The sequence below is a fragment of the Sander lucioperca genome, chromosome 16 (genome assembly GCF_008315115.2).
Source record: "Sander lucioperca isolate FBNREF2018 chromosome 16, SLUC_FBN_1.2, whole genome shotgun sequence".
Taxonomy (NCBI): domain Eukaryota; kingdom Metazoa; phylum Chordata; class Actinopteri; order Perciformes; family Percidae; genus Sander; species Sander lucioperca.
In genome coordinates this window covers 24,947,448-24,962,903 of record NC_050188.1, presented here as the reverse complement: position 1 = coordinate 24,962,903, position 15,456 = coordinate 24,947,448, and the positions used below count along the sequence as shown (strand labels likewise).

At 46.1% G+C, this 15,456-nt stretch overlaps 1 protein-coding gene across 2 annotated transcripts in view; it reads left to right on the top strand.

Moving 5' to 3' along the window:
- Positions 1-14,465, top strand: part of LOC118493349 (GA-binding protein subunit beta-2-like) — a 15,213-nt gene extending 748 nt beyond the window's left edge. The window contains exons 1-8 of one of the 2 annotated variants that reach the window (XM_035992984.1): positions 1-363; positions 2,279-2,386; positions 3,383-3,550; positions 4,589-4,783; positions 11,918-12,068; positions 12,799-12,975; positions 13,602-13,720; positions 14,002-14,465. The exon at positions 1-363 is cut by the window's left edge and continues 37 nt beyond it. In XM_035992984.1, coding sequence (XP_035848877.1) covers positions 2,279-2,386; positions 3,383-3,550; positions 4,589-4,783; positions 11,918-12,068; positions 12,799-12,975; positions 13,602-13,720; positions 14,002-14,355 — 1,272 coding nt within the window. In that variant the 5' untranslated portion in view covers positions 1-363 and the 3' untranslated portion in view covers positions 14,356-14,465. The remainder of the gene's footprint in view (positions 364-2,278; positions 2,387-3,382; positions 3,551-4,588; positions 4,784-11,917; positions 12,069-12,798; positions 12,976-13,601; positions 13,721-14,001) is intronic. The other variant, XM_035992983.1, reaches the window with a different exon arrangement.
- Positions 14,466-15,456: the final 991 nt, after the last annotated feature.

The following is a 15,456-nucleotide window of genomic DNA, read 5'->3' as shown; positions in this document are numbered from 1 at the left end:
AGTAGAATATTTTGTTCTCTTTCCACCTCTGAGCAGGAGACACTTACATACACACGCTCTTATTTTGAAGGCCTTATCATCCATAACATCCAGGCGATACAGCAGCGGTCTCGCGCTAACTTGCTTCGGTAAACACGAGCCCGGAGGAGCCAGACGAGCTGCGGTGGCGCCTTAATATCAAAGTTTAACGCTTTGTGAAAAAATAGTGCACATCACTGACCTATTTGTGTTCAACACAGTGACAGAAGCGCACAAAACGCCGCAAACGCGGAGGGATTTCATCTGTTTAGCCGGCTAGCGTGCTAACATTAGCTTAGCTTAGCAGAGAGAAGAGCACTGCGGCTCCGAACAAACCTGCACGCGGTAAGTAGCTTCTCATCTGTCCTCTCGATGTTTAAAAACGACGTTTAATCTCCAGATGTAAGACAGTTCACAGAAGTCGGATATATTTTGATTTAAAAGAGTTTCGCGGGACCAACGTCCCGTAAGCGTTTTGACGGCGCGCGCTTGCAGAATGCTATTTTAACCGGATGTGGAAGTAGTTTTTTCTCCGTGTGTAAAATAGGAAATTTCTGTCTGACTTCCCCCGGAAAACCAACAACTTAATATCAAACGGTTTCCTGTCTGTTGTTGTTGTTATAAATGTATCGGTGCAGTGGGTAACGGTTTTAAACGGCTGTGGTGGTAAATAAGGGCTCGCGGAGGGGAGAGACTGGGGGACGTGGCACATGGCGGACTCTTTTCTGTCCGAACGGGCGCATAAAATGGCTTCTCGTCTTTCTCCGTTGATTCTCCATCCAGATACATTGCGGCGCTGCTGCGTCCATTATCGGACAGAAAGTGTCCGTCTAACTCACCCCAGATTCGGACACTTTTACCCCCAAACAAAGCCCTGGTGGAGGAAGTACTCAAGGCACTCTACTTGAGTAAAAAGTACTAATTCCACACTGTAAAAATACTCTGAATATGGGTTGTGGGGGGGCAGGGACAAAAACACAGAAACATTGTCAAAAAAAAACAAATCTGGGAAAAAAAACTTGAAAAAGGCGACAAAAACGTTAAAATAACTGTCCAAAAACTCAGAAAAAAGCAACAAAAACGTTGGAAAATTGACAAAAAACATACAACAAATTTTGGAATTAGGCGACAAAAATCCTTTAAAAAAAACTCCAGAAAATTGCCAAAAAAGGCGACAAAAACGTTGATTCCACCCCCCAAAAAAAACATTGAAATAGCGATTAAAAAGTCAGAAGAAATAGCCAAAAAAATTGAAAAAGGCGACAAAAATGTTGAAAAAAAAAACTGTCCCGAAAACACCTTCAGAAGTAGAGAAAAACTCAGAAAAAAGCAAAATAATCCCCCTCCATAAATTAGGCCAGAGTGTGAGTATAATGAGGAGAATGTAGTAAAAGTATTCAAACATAGTAGAAAGTGTAAAGGATCCAACCAGCTGTGTGTGTAATGGTCTGATCATCTCAGCTGGACTTGTAGCCGTTATATTGTCGGCTAGTTTACTAAAAACAAAAAGTCCAAATATTTAAAGATCAATTCTACTGTAACAGAGTACTTCCTCCACTGGTTGTTGGTGATTTAACCGGAAATAATGGTTTGCTTTTGTGCAGTTGTTGAATGTAACTAAGTACATTTACTCCAGTACTTGTACTTCAGTCCAAATGTTGAGGTACTTGTACTTTACTTGAGTCTTTTCTTTTCATGCCACTTTCTACTTGACTTTTTGTCATTCATTTTTTTTTAACTTTTTGTCTTTAAATATTGCGACTTTTTGTTTTTAAATATTGCGACTTTTTGACTTTGTATTTCAATATTTTGACTTTGTTTCTAAATATTTTGACTTTTTGTCTTAAATTTTTTTTGACTTTTTGTCTTAAATATTTGGACTTTTTCTCTTTAAATATTTGGACTTTTTGTCTTTTAATAATTTGACTTTTTGTCTTTTATAATTTGACTTTTTGTATTTAAATATTTGGACTTTTTGTTTTTAAATATTTGGACTTTTTGTCTTGAAATATTTGGACTTTTTGTATTTAAATATTTGGACTTTTTGTCTTGAAATATTTTGACTTTTTGTATTTAAATATCTGGACGTTTTGTCTTTTAAATATTTGGACTTTTTCTCTTTAAATATTTGGACTTTTTGATGTAGAATGAAGCGTGAAACTGCGAAGCTGTTGAGTGTATTAAGACGTGTTTGAGGGCATTTGTGCGTTACGTTAACGTGATGTTTGTGTGTGTGTGTGTGTGTGTGTGTGTGTGTCAGATGTCGCTGGTAGACCTCGGGAAGCGTCTGCTGGAGGCGGCGCGGAAAGGTCAAGACGATGAGGTCAGAAACCTGATGGCCAACGGAGCGCCGTTCACCACCGACTGGGTGAGACTTCAACACGGTCTCATTTTGTGTGTGTGTGTGTGTGTGTGTGTGTGTGTGTGTGTGTGTGTGTGTGTGTGTGTGTGTGTGAGAGAATGTACAGACATCTGTGTGTGTGTGTCTGTGTGTGTGTGTGTGTGAGAGAATGTACAGACATGTGTGTGTGTGTGTGTGTGTCTGTGTGTGTGTAATGATGTGTGTGTGTGTGTGTGTGTGAGAGAATGTACAGACATCTGTGTGTGTGTGTCTGTGTGTGTGTAATGATGTGTGTGTGTGTGTGTGTAAAGCCATATCTCTGTGTGTGTGTCTGTGTGTGTGTAATGACATATCTGTGTGTGTGTGTGTGTGTGTGTGTGTGGTGTGTGTAATGACATATATCTGTGTGTTACTATGTATATGTCTGTGTGTGTGTGTGTGTGTGTGTGTGTGTGTGTAATTACATATCTATGTGTGTGTGTGTGTAATAACATATCTGTGTGTGTGTGTGTGTGTGTGTGTGTGTAATAACATATATCTGTGTGTGTGTAATAACATATCTGTGTGTGTGTGTGTGTGTGTGTGTGTGTGTGTGTGTAATAACATATCTGTGTGTGTGTGTGTGTGTGTGTGTGTGTGTGTATAATAACATATCTGTGTGTGTGTGTGTGTAATTACATATCTATGTGTGTGTGTGTAATAACATATATCTGTGTGTGTGTGTGTGTGTGTGTGTGTGTGTGTGTAATAACATATATCTGTGTGTGTGTGTGTGTGTGTGTGTGTGTGTGTGTGTGTGTGTGTATAATAACATATCTGTGTGTGTGTGTGTGTGTGTGTGTGTAATAACATATCTGTGTGTGTGTGTGTAATAACATATATCTGTGTGTGTGTGTGTGTGTGTGTGTGTAATAACATATATCTGTGTGTGTGTGTGTGTGTGTGTGTGTAATAACATATATCTGTGTGTGTGTGTGTGTGTGTGTGTGTAATAACATATATCTGTGTGTGTGTTTCCTGTAGTTGGGGACGTCCCCGCTGCATCTGGCCGCTCAGCACGGCCATTACTCCACGGCCGACGTCCTGCTGAGGGCCGGCGTCAGCAGAGACGCCCGCACCAAGGTGGACCGGACGCCGCTGCACATGGCCGCCGCCGAGGGCCACACGGTCATCGTGGAGCTGCTGGTCCGGGTGAGAACCAATCAGGATTCAGTCTAGACTTCTGACCAAGAAATAGAGCTCAACAGTCCCGCCCCTCCTCCCAGAGACCTTGGGTTCCTGAAGTAAATTTCCCGTCATTTCTCAAATTGACGTCTGGAAAAATCTGTACATAAAGAGTTTTAGACCGTGCCTTAGGCTAACCAGCTACGACGTGACTCATTAGCATACAACATATCATTTAGAGTAAAAAGAATGAACAGAAAATCCCCAGAAAGTCAAAGGTACAAGACTGTGTACATATCGTCATCTCAGAGCGAAGGAACTACTCATCCCATAAACCACCTTGCACCACTGAACAAAGGAAGCTAACGTTAGTTTAGCTAACAGCTAATTCGGCTAACCGCTAGCTGAGACAGCATGTAATAACTTTAAAAAAAAAAACCTGAAAATAACCGTTAACATATATAACGGCTGTTACGTCAGCTGTAGACGGCTTTACCCAGTGTTTAGTTTGAGTTAACGTTATTTTAGACTGAATCAAGCTGTCAGCTAGCGGTTAGCCGAATTAGCTGTTAGCTAAGCTAACGTTAGCTTCCGGCGGAGGCTAACGGCAGAAGCGTGGAACTGATCGTGATTCGTGCACTGTCGTAAATCCTCGTGACGGATTGTGCAGGCAGCTCCCCCTCCCACCCCCTCCTCACCAGCATGAGTTCCACCAATCAGAGGCATCACTGTGGGATTGTGGGTAATGAAGTACTATCCAAGACATCGCGAATAAAAGACATTTATCTCTAAACAAGGGTAGTGCCCCATGAACTTTTGGCGTCTATATGAGCATATACAATCGCTGAGTCATGTCGTAGCTGGTTTTAAGTCTACCATCGACGGTTACCATTTCATGGCTTATACTCCAATTTGTCAACGGAGGAATTGTAATGTATTTTACTTCCAGAACCCGCTGTTGGCGGGACTTTTGAGCTCTGTGACATCAGCTCATCAGCTGACAGGAAGTGAAAGGAATGATGAAAAGGAAGAAGGTCTCTTAAACTGCAGTTGTAACTTTTTCAGAGCGGCGCGGACATCAACGCCAAAGACATGCTGAAGATGACGGCGCTGCACTGGGCGGCGCAGCACGGCCACCACGGCGTCGCCGAGACGCTCATCAAGCACGGAGCCGACGTGCACGCGCTCAGCAAGTTCGACAAGTCGCCGTTTGACATCGCCGCCGACATCCAGAACACGGAGCTGATGCTGCTGCTGCAGGTGAGACGCCGCCTACGGTCAGAACCACGTTTACACAACTTTATTTATACAAACGGGAGTCGCACAGAACCACGTTTACACAACTTAGAGCCCCTTTGCACGTGACGTCACGCTCTACTCGCGTGAATTATGAACGCCATGACGGACGGCGGAAGAGCTATGCTGTATGGACGGCGAGCTAAATAGTGAATAGCTGAATAGTGAGGCTAACAGATCAAGGCAGCAACGTAATCAAAGACCTGGAACCATATAGGAGACTTTCTGGTCTCCGTCACCTAATTAATACTGTCCTTCACCACGGTCTCATCACCTAATTAATACTGTCCTTCACCACGGTCTCCATCACCTAATTGGCTGACAACAGTGCTACAGAGACACGATGTAGCCCAGTTTACCTCACACTCAAGTCAGGTCAGGACATCCACCCAGAGCTACAGGAGAAGCTGGAGAGGCAGAGCTTTCTCCCCACCGAATCAGGCTAATAAAGTCATGATTAAAACACAAATGCTTGATCAAGAGCCCGGCCCGTTCATAGCGGCGGAAAATGTCCAAACGCTCCGAAACGGAAGTAAAAATATCCCACTTTCTCTGTAGTCTACCGTTAGCTAGCCATCGTAAATGTAGGCTACTTTTAAAATGCCATATTTCATGTTTCAGTTGTGCGTCCTCCTCCTCCTTTAGCAACAAACAAGCGCTGAAATAGAGCGCGCGGCGTGCGGAGCGTGCCTAATGCAATCTAGGATCAGGAGCAGTGACTCGCCAAACCTCCCTTATGCAGTCGCACACATTTCTTCTAATTTTATTTTTTTTAGTAACGAGTAACGAAGATGCTTAGTGGAAATATAACGGAGTAAGAGTATACATTTATCTAGGAAATGTAGTGGAGTAAAAGTGAAAGTTAACATAAATTTAAATAGCGAAGTAAAGTACAGATACGTGAAATTTCTACTTAAGTACAGTAACGAAGTATTTGTACTCCGTTACATTACAACACTGATGGCTATATAGGCTCTCTACAGCTACACTAATGGCGTTTTTCCATTACATGGTACCTGCTCGACTCTACTCGACTCGACTCTACTCGCCTCGACTCGACACACTGTGCGTCCGTTTTCCATTTCAGATTTTAGTCCCTCCTCAGTGTGGCTGGTCGTCTGCCGGCTCGACGCACACACCAGCGCACAAGTATAAACATCAGGTCACTTGAGCTCGTTTTACAGTTTTGTGGAGGCTCCACGCAGAGCTTTCTCCGTAGCCTGTGTAATATGTGGCCTGAGGTATACATTTGTCAGCTGGTGTGTGCGTGGAGCCAGCATGTGTGTGTGTGTAGTTAGGCTACAGCGAAAGCTCTGCCGGAGCCTCCGCAGAACTGTAAAAGCGGCGCCGCAGTAAACTGCCGTGACCTAACGTACACACACACAGAACGTGGAAGGTGTGTGTTGCCAGAAGACACATTAGTTTCTAAAGAAGCTGGAGGCAGCAAAAAAATACACACAGCTGGCTAAACTGTTTAAAAATAGCGAGTTTGTTCAGGACACCCCCGTCTGTCGCTTCCACGTCACCTTTTCGGCTCGCCTCAGCTCGCTGGGAACCTCGACTGAGGTGGTACTAAAAAAAGTACCTGTTAGCAGGTACCAGGGACTTTTTTTCGTAATGGAAAACCAAAAAGGCGAGTAGAGTCGAGGCGAGTCGAGCAGGTACCATGTGATGGAAAAGCGCCATAAGTTGTTATAAACAGACAGCCCACTTACCCAGTTTTCAGAGTTTGAATGTGTCGGCGCTACGTCCCGAGATCAGCCCTCCCTGTAGCAGGAGCAGCGCCGCGTCACACACGCTTCTGGTGTGTAGGACAGAAAAATCCACGCAGCCGTCACGCTTCTGAGACGCAACAGAAACGCCACGCTCACGCGACGCATCCAGGGTGTAACCAGCCTAAGGCGTTTGGGCTTGGTGCCCGCCGTAGCTTTTTTGTGGCTATACAGCGGCGGCCATACTACTGCGGCTGTAACCGTGGTGAGCCATCTGTAGCTAAGTTTCCATCCACTTGTCAATCGAATTATCTCATGCGAGTAAAGCTGGTGAAAGTGTGTTTCCATCCAACGGCTTTAAAGCGAATAAAAACCTGTTGCGTAATGACGTCACATGCTGTTCTGCGGTCAAATTGGTATATCGAATAGAATTTAGACATTTTAAGGTGTTTCCGTTCATTTTCGCACTGAATCGCACAACATTCAAGCTAACGTTTGCGAACAAAGTTTGGATCATGCCATCTACCAACAAATGATCAATACTGCACAAGTTGTAATAGTGCTTATGTGCCGGCTGATAGCGACATATCACGCTATAATAAGACAAGAACGCTATCAACACGTTGCTATGGTGATGCAGATGCACGTAAATGCCCGACGACAGCGGAGGCGGCCTGTGGTGTGGGAACGACAGCGCTCCAAACAGTTCTGGGAGGTCGTGGTTCAGAGACACTTCACGGAAACCCTTTGGTTGAAGCATTTTCGGATGACCAAGACAACATTGACCTGTTGTGTAATTTGTTTGGCCCGTCCCTTTCCCCAGATGTCGCAAGCTATCGCCCTCCGGTTCCAACCGAGAAGCGTATCGCCGTTGCGCTCTACAAACTGGCTCCATGAGCAGAGAACAGAGTGGTAGGAGAAACGTTTGGAGTCAGCAAAACCACCGTGCACCGGTGGGTTTACGCCGTGTGCAACGCCATACGAACGAGGATGATGCGAAGGTATATTTAACCTACCTGGAGTGGATGAGGCGCATGATATCTCGCTGCGTAACTCCAGAGGGCACCTTATGCCACAGGTGTATGGCCAATAGACGGGACTAGGGCTGAACGATTAATTGCATTTTCGATAATATCGCGATATGTTAAAACGCGATTTCCTAATCGCAAAGGCTGCGATTTGGTCACATGACTCACGAGAGCAAATCAGTCTGCACTCCGCAGAGAAAGCATCAACTTAGCACGCTAACGCTACGCCGTACCTTGAGCTGATTTCTGTCATTCCAACAACTCTGAGTTGTAGTTTAAAACGTTTACAGCCATTTTAATAAAATGAAGGGTTTTATTCGGGCTTGAGTCCATACATGCAGTTAATGGATACAGGCACGCAGAACTGAAGGCTCGGTTGGCAACGATTAGCTCTGATTAGCGGTTAGCTCCGGTTAGCGGTTAGCTCCGTTATAAAGATATGAGTGGAGGAGCTGCCACTGAGAGGGGTAACAACCAGACTCTGATAAATGACGTTCGGGGAGCTTTCACAGCAGCGTGGCCGCGGTGTTTCAACAGTTTTATTAGTACAGTTAATCCCACGGCAAGAACACCAGCAACATGCTAACGTAACGATAGCCTCTCTGAACAAGAACACCAGCAACATGCTAACGTAACGATAGCCTCTCTGAACAAGAACACCAGCAACTACGATAGCTCCCAAAAGAACGTAACGATAGCCTCTCTGAACAAGAACACCAGCAACAGCTAACGTAACGATAGCCTCTCTGAACAAGAACACCAGCAACATGCTAACGTAACGATAGCCTCTCTGAACAAGAACACCAGCAACATGCTAACGTAACGATAGCCTCTCTGAACAAGAACACCAGCAACATGCTAACGTAACGATAGCCTCTCTGAACAAGAACACCAGCAACATGCTAACGTAACGATAGCCTCTCTGAACAAGAACACCAGCAACATGCTAACGTAACGATAGCCTCTCTGAACAAGTGCACACGGCAGCACGCAACTTCACGAGGGGGAGGGGCTGGAGGCAGCTCCTCTCTGTGCACTGTAAAAAATTGTGTGTGTGTTGTGTATATATACTATATTTTTACTTATTTAACTGTCTAGTGTGTAATTGTGTGTTCATACTATACATTATTATATTATTCTTTGTTGAATAATACGGAAGACAAAGAGCTTAAAAAAATAATCGAATCGAAATCGCAATATTTGGGGAAAAAATCGCAATTAGATTATTTTCAAAAATCGTTCAGCCCTAGACGGGACTCACGTCCTCATTAGACCCCCTGCTGAAGGCTACAGGGATGTAGTCAATAGAAAGGGCTGGCCATAAAGGGCTGGCCATCAATCGTTCTACAGGCTGTGGTAGACGATGGCTGCATCATAAGGGACATTTGTGTCGGCACTCCCGGTAGTGCGTCTCCTTATTCGTCCACTTCCATCTGTCTTTGTTGACGCCCGCCGTGTGTGCAAACAGAGCGGAAATACTGCGCGGAAATGAACTACAACTTCTTTGTTTTGTGGCGGGTTGCAGCCATAAAATGACCTAAAACTTAATCGCAATTCATTATTTATTCGGCAAATAACGTTTCCATCAGCGTTCATCGCATAAGCCGTATATCGATCAAGATAAAATCCGATGAGACCGAACGTATTTCATTTGAGTCGATATTCATGAAATTCTATTGAATTTTACTGTTTCCATAAGGCATTTTTCATTCGATATATCACTTAATTTGGATAAAAACGTGTGGATGGAAACATAGCTTGTGGCTGTTTGCAGCTGCGCAGCGACAACTGAAGGTGATCCAAGGAGGGAGAAGGTCTCTTCCATACACAAACTAAAATACATATCATCTTTTATCTAGTATCATACTTGTTGTACGTTGTATATTTCTCATAACTCAATTAAAACAGATTTTATCACATTTTGCCACAACAGTGTTAGAGAGGAGACACACCAGCCTGATAATCGGCCGTCGGACCGTCTGGCGAGGTCGGTGACTCGAGTCTGTTCGGTGTGTCCGTGCCGTCGTCCGTTGGAGGAGCCGTCGGCCTTCATTTGGGCCGACCTGACATGTTCAGTCAGAGACAGGACAGTCAGAGACAGGACAGTCAGAGACAGGGCAGTCGGGACTCACCCGGAAATGTGGAGCGGATGAGCCTCTCAAAATCTGACGAAAATCTTTTAAACTGACCTTTGTCGATCTGAAATGAAGACAGATTCAGCAACTGCACGGCCTATTTCTCTCTTCAAATGTTTTCAGAAACACGTTTCGGTGAACTATTTTAGTCCAATATGAGATCGTATTCTGAACGAGCCGCCATGACAGTCTGGCTGTGACTTTCCGGAGAAAAAAGACCCACGTGACGCGGTCGTCCAATCAGCTGCCGGTTCTCATTTTCTGGGAAATAATCAGACTGTTAATGGAAACAATACAGAGCAGCGCCGCCTGCTGCTATGGAGACGTATTACGTTTCGTGCACGCGCAGAGCGTACGCTCAAGTCGGCGTCTCCTCAGTGTGTTTTGGAGGAACTTTTTGGACCTCGGGGACCCGACTGATCAGTCTGACTGACTTTACTGCCGACGGTCGGCCGTCTGGTTGGTGTGTCAGAGCCCTTAGGTGACTTAGGTTTACTTATTATATATTTAAGTACTTTTAAAAATGTTAATATGTTGTTAAATTTGAATACTTTTCAATTTACCCATAAAGAGCCTTTCTTTGATGTCATTTTTCAGTTTTTCAAGAATCGGTTTAGGAATCGAAATCGTTTTAAAAGTACCGGTTCAGAATTTTAACCTTTATTTATTCAGGGAAGGTTCACTGAGAGGCAGCCTCTCTTTTGCAGGAACGCCCTGATCACATTCACACAGTTCCACATTCATACCTGGAAGCTGCCCAGTACAACCACAGTCTGATCTGCTGCCACTGAGCAGCTCCACTGGAGCGGTTGGAGGTTAAGGGCCTTGCTCAAGGGCACCTCAGTGGTGGTAATGGGGGAGGGACAAGCGCTGTTCTTTCACTTTCCCCACCCAGATTTATCCTGTTAGTCTGGGGATTGAACCGACGACCTTCTGGTCACAAGCTCACATCTCTAACCTTTAGGCCACCACTAACCCTATCGTAAAGAATCGTAAAAATCCAAACGGTACCCAACCCTAAAGCCTGGTTCACACGGGACGATTTTAAAATTGTCGGCTTATTTTCCAATCCTGAGAGACTCCACACACGGCGATTAAAAAAATCACCGGTCTAACAGTTTGGATGGGAAATCTCGCAAAATCCCTCGAGATCAAACGTGACTTCAGAGTAAACAATCACAGCGGACGAAGAGGACGCAGTGGTGATAGTTTGTAGTTTGTAGTTTGTTTTTAACCGGGAAAAAAACGTTATCAAAAGAAAAGGCGACGGTCAAAGAAGTGGAGACAACGCCAGCATGGACTATACTTGCTCTACTTATCTCCGACGTCGACCGGACTTTCTGGTGCGCCGTGCCGCCGGCTGTTTTGATGTTGTTTCCCGGTGCTTTCCTCGTCACCTCTCTTTCTGATTGGCTACACGCCACAGTCCACAGGCTGCGTGCTCGTTTGTCCCCGGGGGACACCACACACGAGGAGAAATCGGGCCAAAACAATCCAACATGTTGGATATCCCCGATTTGAGATGGGAGCGGTCCCGACGTCCTTCCGAGCAGACGAGAGCAGTCTTAACACACCACACACGGCAGGAACATCTGATCAGATTATTTTACCATAATCGGAGCATCCTAAAGATTGTCGGAAGGGGTGAATCGGGGCTAAAATCGGCCTAATTATCCTGCCGTGTGAACCAGGCTTAACGCACGCACACACGGACGCCACAGCACGCTCTCTTTTTCCTTTCTCTCAACTTCTCCGCCGTGTGTGGTGCGTACCCGCTCGCGGTGTGAAGGCGTGTCGGCGCTATTCTCCACATGTAGGAACCTGGTGAATTAACCTGCAACATGTCAGCTGTTTGGGAATTCTTCAGCGTGTGTGCAGAAGATAACAAGTTTACAATATGCAACACCTGCAAGGAGAAAGTAGGGCGTGGAGGGACGACACCAAAAACCTAAATCACATTTCTTTAGTTGATATTGATGTGAAAAGAAGGAAATGGTTCTAACATTGCTCTTTAGATGTGTGTGAATGTCCCACACCAGGAGTAATTTATATAGTTCTATTTTATAGTGATCCATTATCTGTTCAACACATGTTCTATTAAAGAAAAGATAGAAACTAAATATTTGTGTGTGTGTGTGTGTGTGTGTGTGTGTGTGTGTGTGTGTGTGTGTGTGTGTGTGTGTGTGTGTGTGTGTGTGTGTGTGTGTGTGTGTGTGTGTGTAGGAGGGCATGCAGAACCAGGTGAACATGAACCAGGTGAGCATGAACGTGGAGACCAGCAGCACCAACCAGCCGCAGTTCATCATCCAGGGAATCCCCTCCATCCAGGGAGGAGTGGTGAACCTCGCAGACCTGCTCAACAAGGCCAACCAAGGTATTAATACACACACACACACACACACACACACACACACACACACACACAGACATATATATACACACACACACACACACAGAGACATATATATACACACACACACACACACACACACACACACACACACACACACACACACACAGAGACATATATATACACACACACACACACACACACACAGAGACATATATACACACACACACACACACACACAGACACACAGAGACATATATACACACACACACACACACAGAGACATATATATACACACACACACACACACACACAGAGACATATATACACACACACACACACACAGACATATATACACACACACACACATACACAGAGACATATATATATATACACACACACACACACACACACACACACAGAGACATATATATACACACACACAGAGACACAGACACACACACACACACACACACACACAGAGAGACAGACACAGACAACACAAACGTTTTTGTTACCTTTTTTGACGTTCGGCGGTGATGCTTCCTGTTTCCTGTACGGGTCTCTGACAGGTCTGATCCCCGCGCTGATGATTGGCCGACGCAGCCTGACACAGGGCTGCGTTTCTCCAAAAGTTGAACCGGTCTCAACCGTTAGCCGTTGCCCGGGAAGCGAGTGCTTTTGCCGTGTGTGTGATCGCAGCTATAAATCTGTCGCGATGTCACGTTTTTGCGTCTTTTTTTTTGTGTTTCAGGCGACTCAGAGGAAGCAATGGCCGCCAATGCTCTGGACTCCAACATCCAGCACGCCACCGTTGTCAACGAGGCGGGTCAGAGGGTCATCACCATAGTAACGGACCAGCACGGCAACCTGCAGACCACAGGAGGGATGCCGCCGCCGTTCTTCGTCACCATGCAGCACGGACAGCAGAGTATGAGCTGTTCCCCCTCTCATTCCCCCTGCTCTGGCGTTTCCCCCTCTCATTCCCCCTTCTCTGGCGTTTCCCCCTCTCATTCTCCCTGCTCTGGCGTTTCCCCCTCTCATTCCCCCTTCTCTGGCGTTTCCCCCTCTCATTCCCCCTGCTCTGGCGTTTCCCCCTCTCATTCCCCCTGCTCTGGCGTTTCCCCCTCTCATTCTCCCTGCTCTGGCGTTTCCCCCTCTCATTCTCCCTGCTCTGGCGTTTCCCCCTCTCATTCCCCCTGCTCTGATGTTCCCCCTCTCATTCCCCCTGCTCTGATGTTCCCCCTCTCATTCTCCCTGCTCTTTCTGGCGTTTCCCCCTCTCATTCCCCCTTCTCTGGCGTTTCCCCCTCTCATTCCCCCTGCTCTGGCGTTTCCCCCTCTCATTCCCCCTGCTCTGGCAGAGATTAATTCTTCTCCTTGAGATAAAAACACTTGGTGCACAGAGATCACTTTTACCTCAAAACTCGCTTAAAACCAAAGCGTAGCGGTGGAGATGCAGCCTGTAGCCCGATATACTGATTGTTAATCTGTGTGTGTGTGTGTGTGTGTGTGTGTGTGTGTGTGTGTGTGTGTGTGTGTGTGTGTGTGTGTTCAGTGTTGGCGGTGCCGGCCAACACCGTGACGGAGGAGGTGGTGACGGAGGAGCCTCAGCCTCCGCCCTCTAGGAAGAGGAAGCTGGAGGTGACCAACAACCACAACGACACAGGAGAGACGGTAAATGTGTGTGTGTGTGTGTGTGTGTGTTTCTGTGTGTGTGTGTGTGTGTGTGTGTGTGTGTGTGTGTTTCTGTGTGTGTGTGTGTGTGTGTGTGTGTGTGTGTGTGTGTTTCTGTGTTTCTGTGTTTGAGCGTGCGTGTACCGTGTCTCTGTGCATGCGTGTGTGTGTGACAACCTTTATCTTGAATTACGACAATTCTTTTCTTTAAATATTAAAACTTTTTGACTGGAAACTGATGACTAAAGTGATGTTTAAACTGTCTTGTTGTTGTTGTTTAGGAGTTGCTGCAGAGGCAGCTGCTGGAGGCCAACAGGAAGGCGCAAGAGTACCGGACGCAGCTGATGCGTAAGGAGCAGGAGGCCGAGCAGTACCGCATCAAGCTAGAGGCCATGTCCCAGAGCCAGACCAACAACAACAACAACAACACCAACAACACCGCCGTCGCCGGGGGCAACGCTGCCAGCCCCGAGGAAGTGGTGGGCGGCGACGAGGACGAAGAGGAGGCGGCCGGGGCGATGGTGGAGGAGGGCGAGATGGTCGTGCTGCAGGACGGAGGCATCATCATGGAGGGGGAGGAGGGGCAGGTCACGCTGGTGGAGACGGGCGGAGAGACCACGGAGGTCAGCTCCTAACGGGAGGGGAGGGGGACGCAGCGAGGAGGAGACAGATCCTAAACGGGAGGGGAGGGGGACGCAGCGAGGAGGAGACAGATCCTAAACGGGAGGGGCGAGGAGGAGACAGATCCTAAACGGGAGGGAGAATGTGCACCGTCGAAAAGACAGCGCAGAGGAGAAACAACATGGCTTTCGTGAAAACGCAGCAAGACGATTTAAAATCAGACAAAACAAACAAGACAAGAAGTTTGTTTGTTTGTGCGTCGTTTTATTCAACTGTTAATTAAAAAAGCACCACTTCAGAGAGGAGAAGCAACACAAAACACAGCAAGAAGACTGAAAACATAAGACAACAAGCTCACACACTCAGACACACACCCACACATGTTTGTTTCACTATCTTTGTGGGGATCCGTCATTGACATAATGCATTCCCTAGCCCCTTACCCTAACCTTAACCATCACCACTAAATGCCTAACCTTAACCCTTACCCTCACCCTAACCATAACCTAATTCTAACCCTAATCCTAAAACCAAGTCTTAACCCTCAAACAGCCTTTTAAACTTGTGGGGTCCAGCATTTTGGCCCCACAAAGCTGTCGGGACCCCACAAGTATACTGGACTCCCCAGTTTTTGGACCCCACGAATATAGTTAAACAAGAACACACAGACACACACTAACAAACACACACACACAGACATACACACTCACAGACTGACTGGCCTAAACAACAAGCTCACACACACATAGACTAACACACACACACACTTACACACTCACACACATATAGGCTGTGTCGCAGAGACTCCTACAGCAGGAATATAGACTTGTTTTAGATTTCCCATTCAACATTTTTCTCGGTTTTTATTTTTTATTTTTTGGATTCAGATGGTTGATGGTGACATTATCCCCGTTATTAATCTCTCTGTCTTTATCTCCTCCGTGTTTTCAGTGTTTGTCAGTTGGTCGTTCATCCGATGCCTCCGTATCTTTTAAGTCTTGAGAAATCGGGAGCGCGTTTTTCATACTCCCAGATACTCAGACCTTCGCTGTAGCTTCAACTGTTATTACTAGGGATGCACCGAATCCAGATTTTTTTTAGGGTTTGGTCGAATA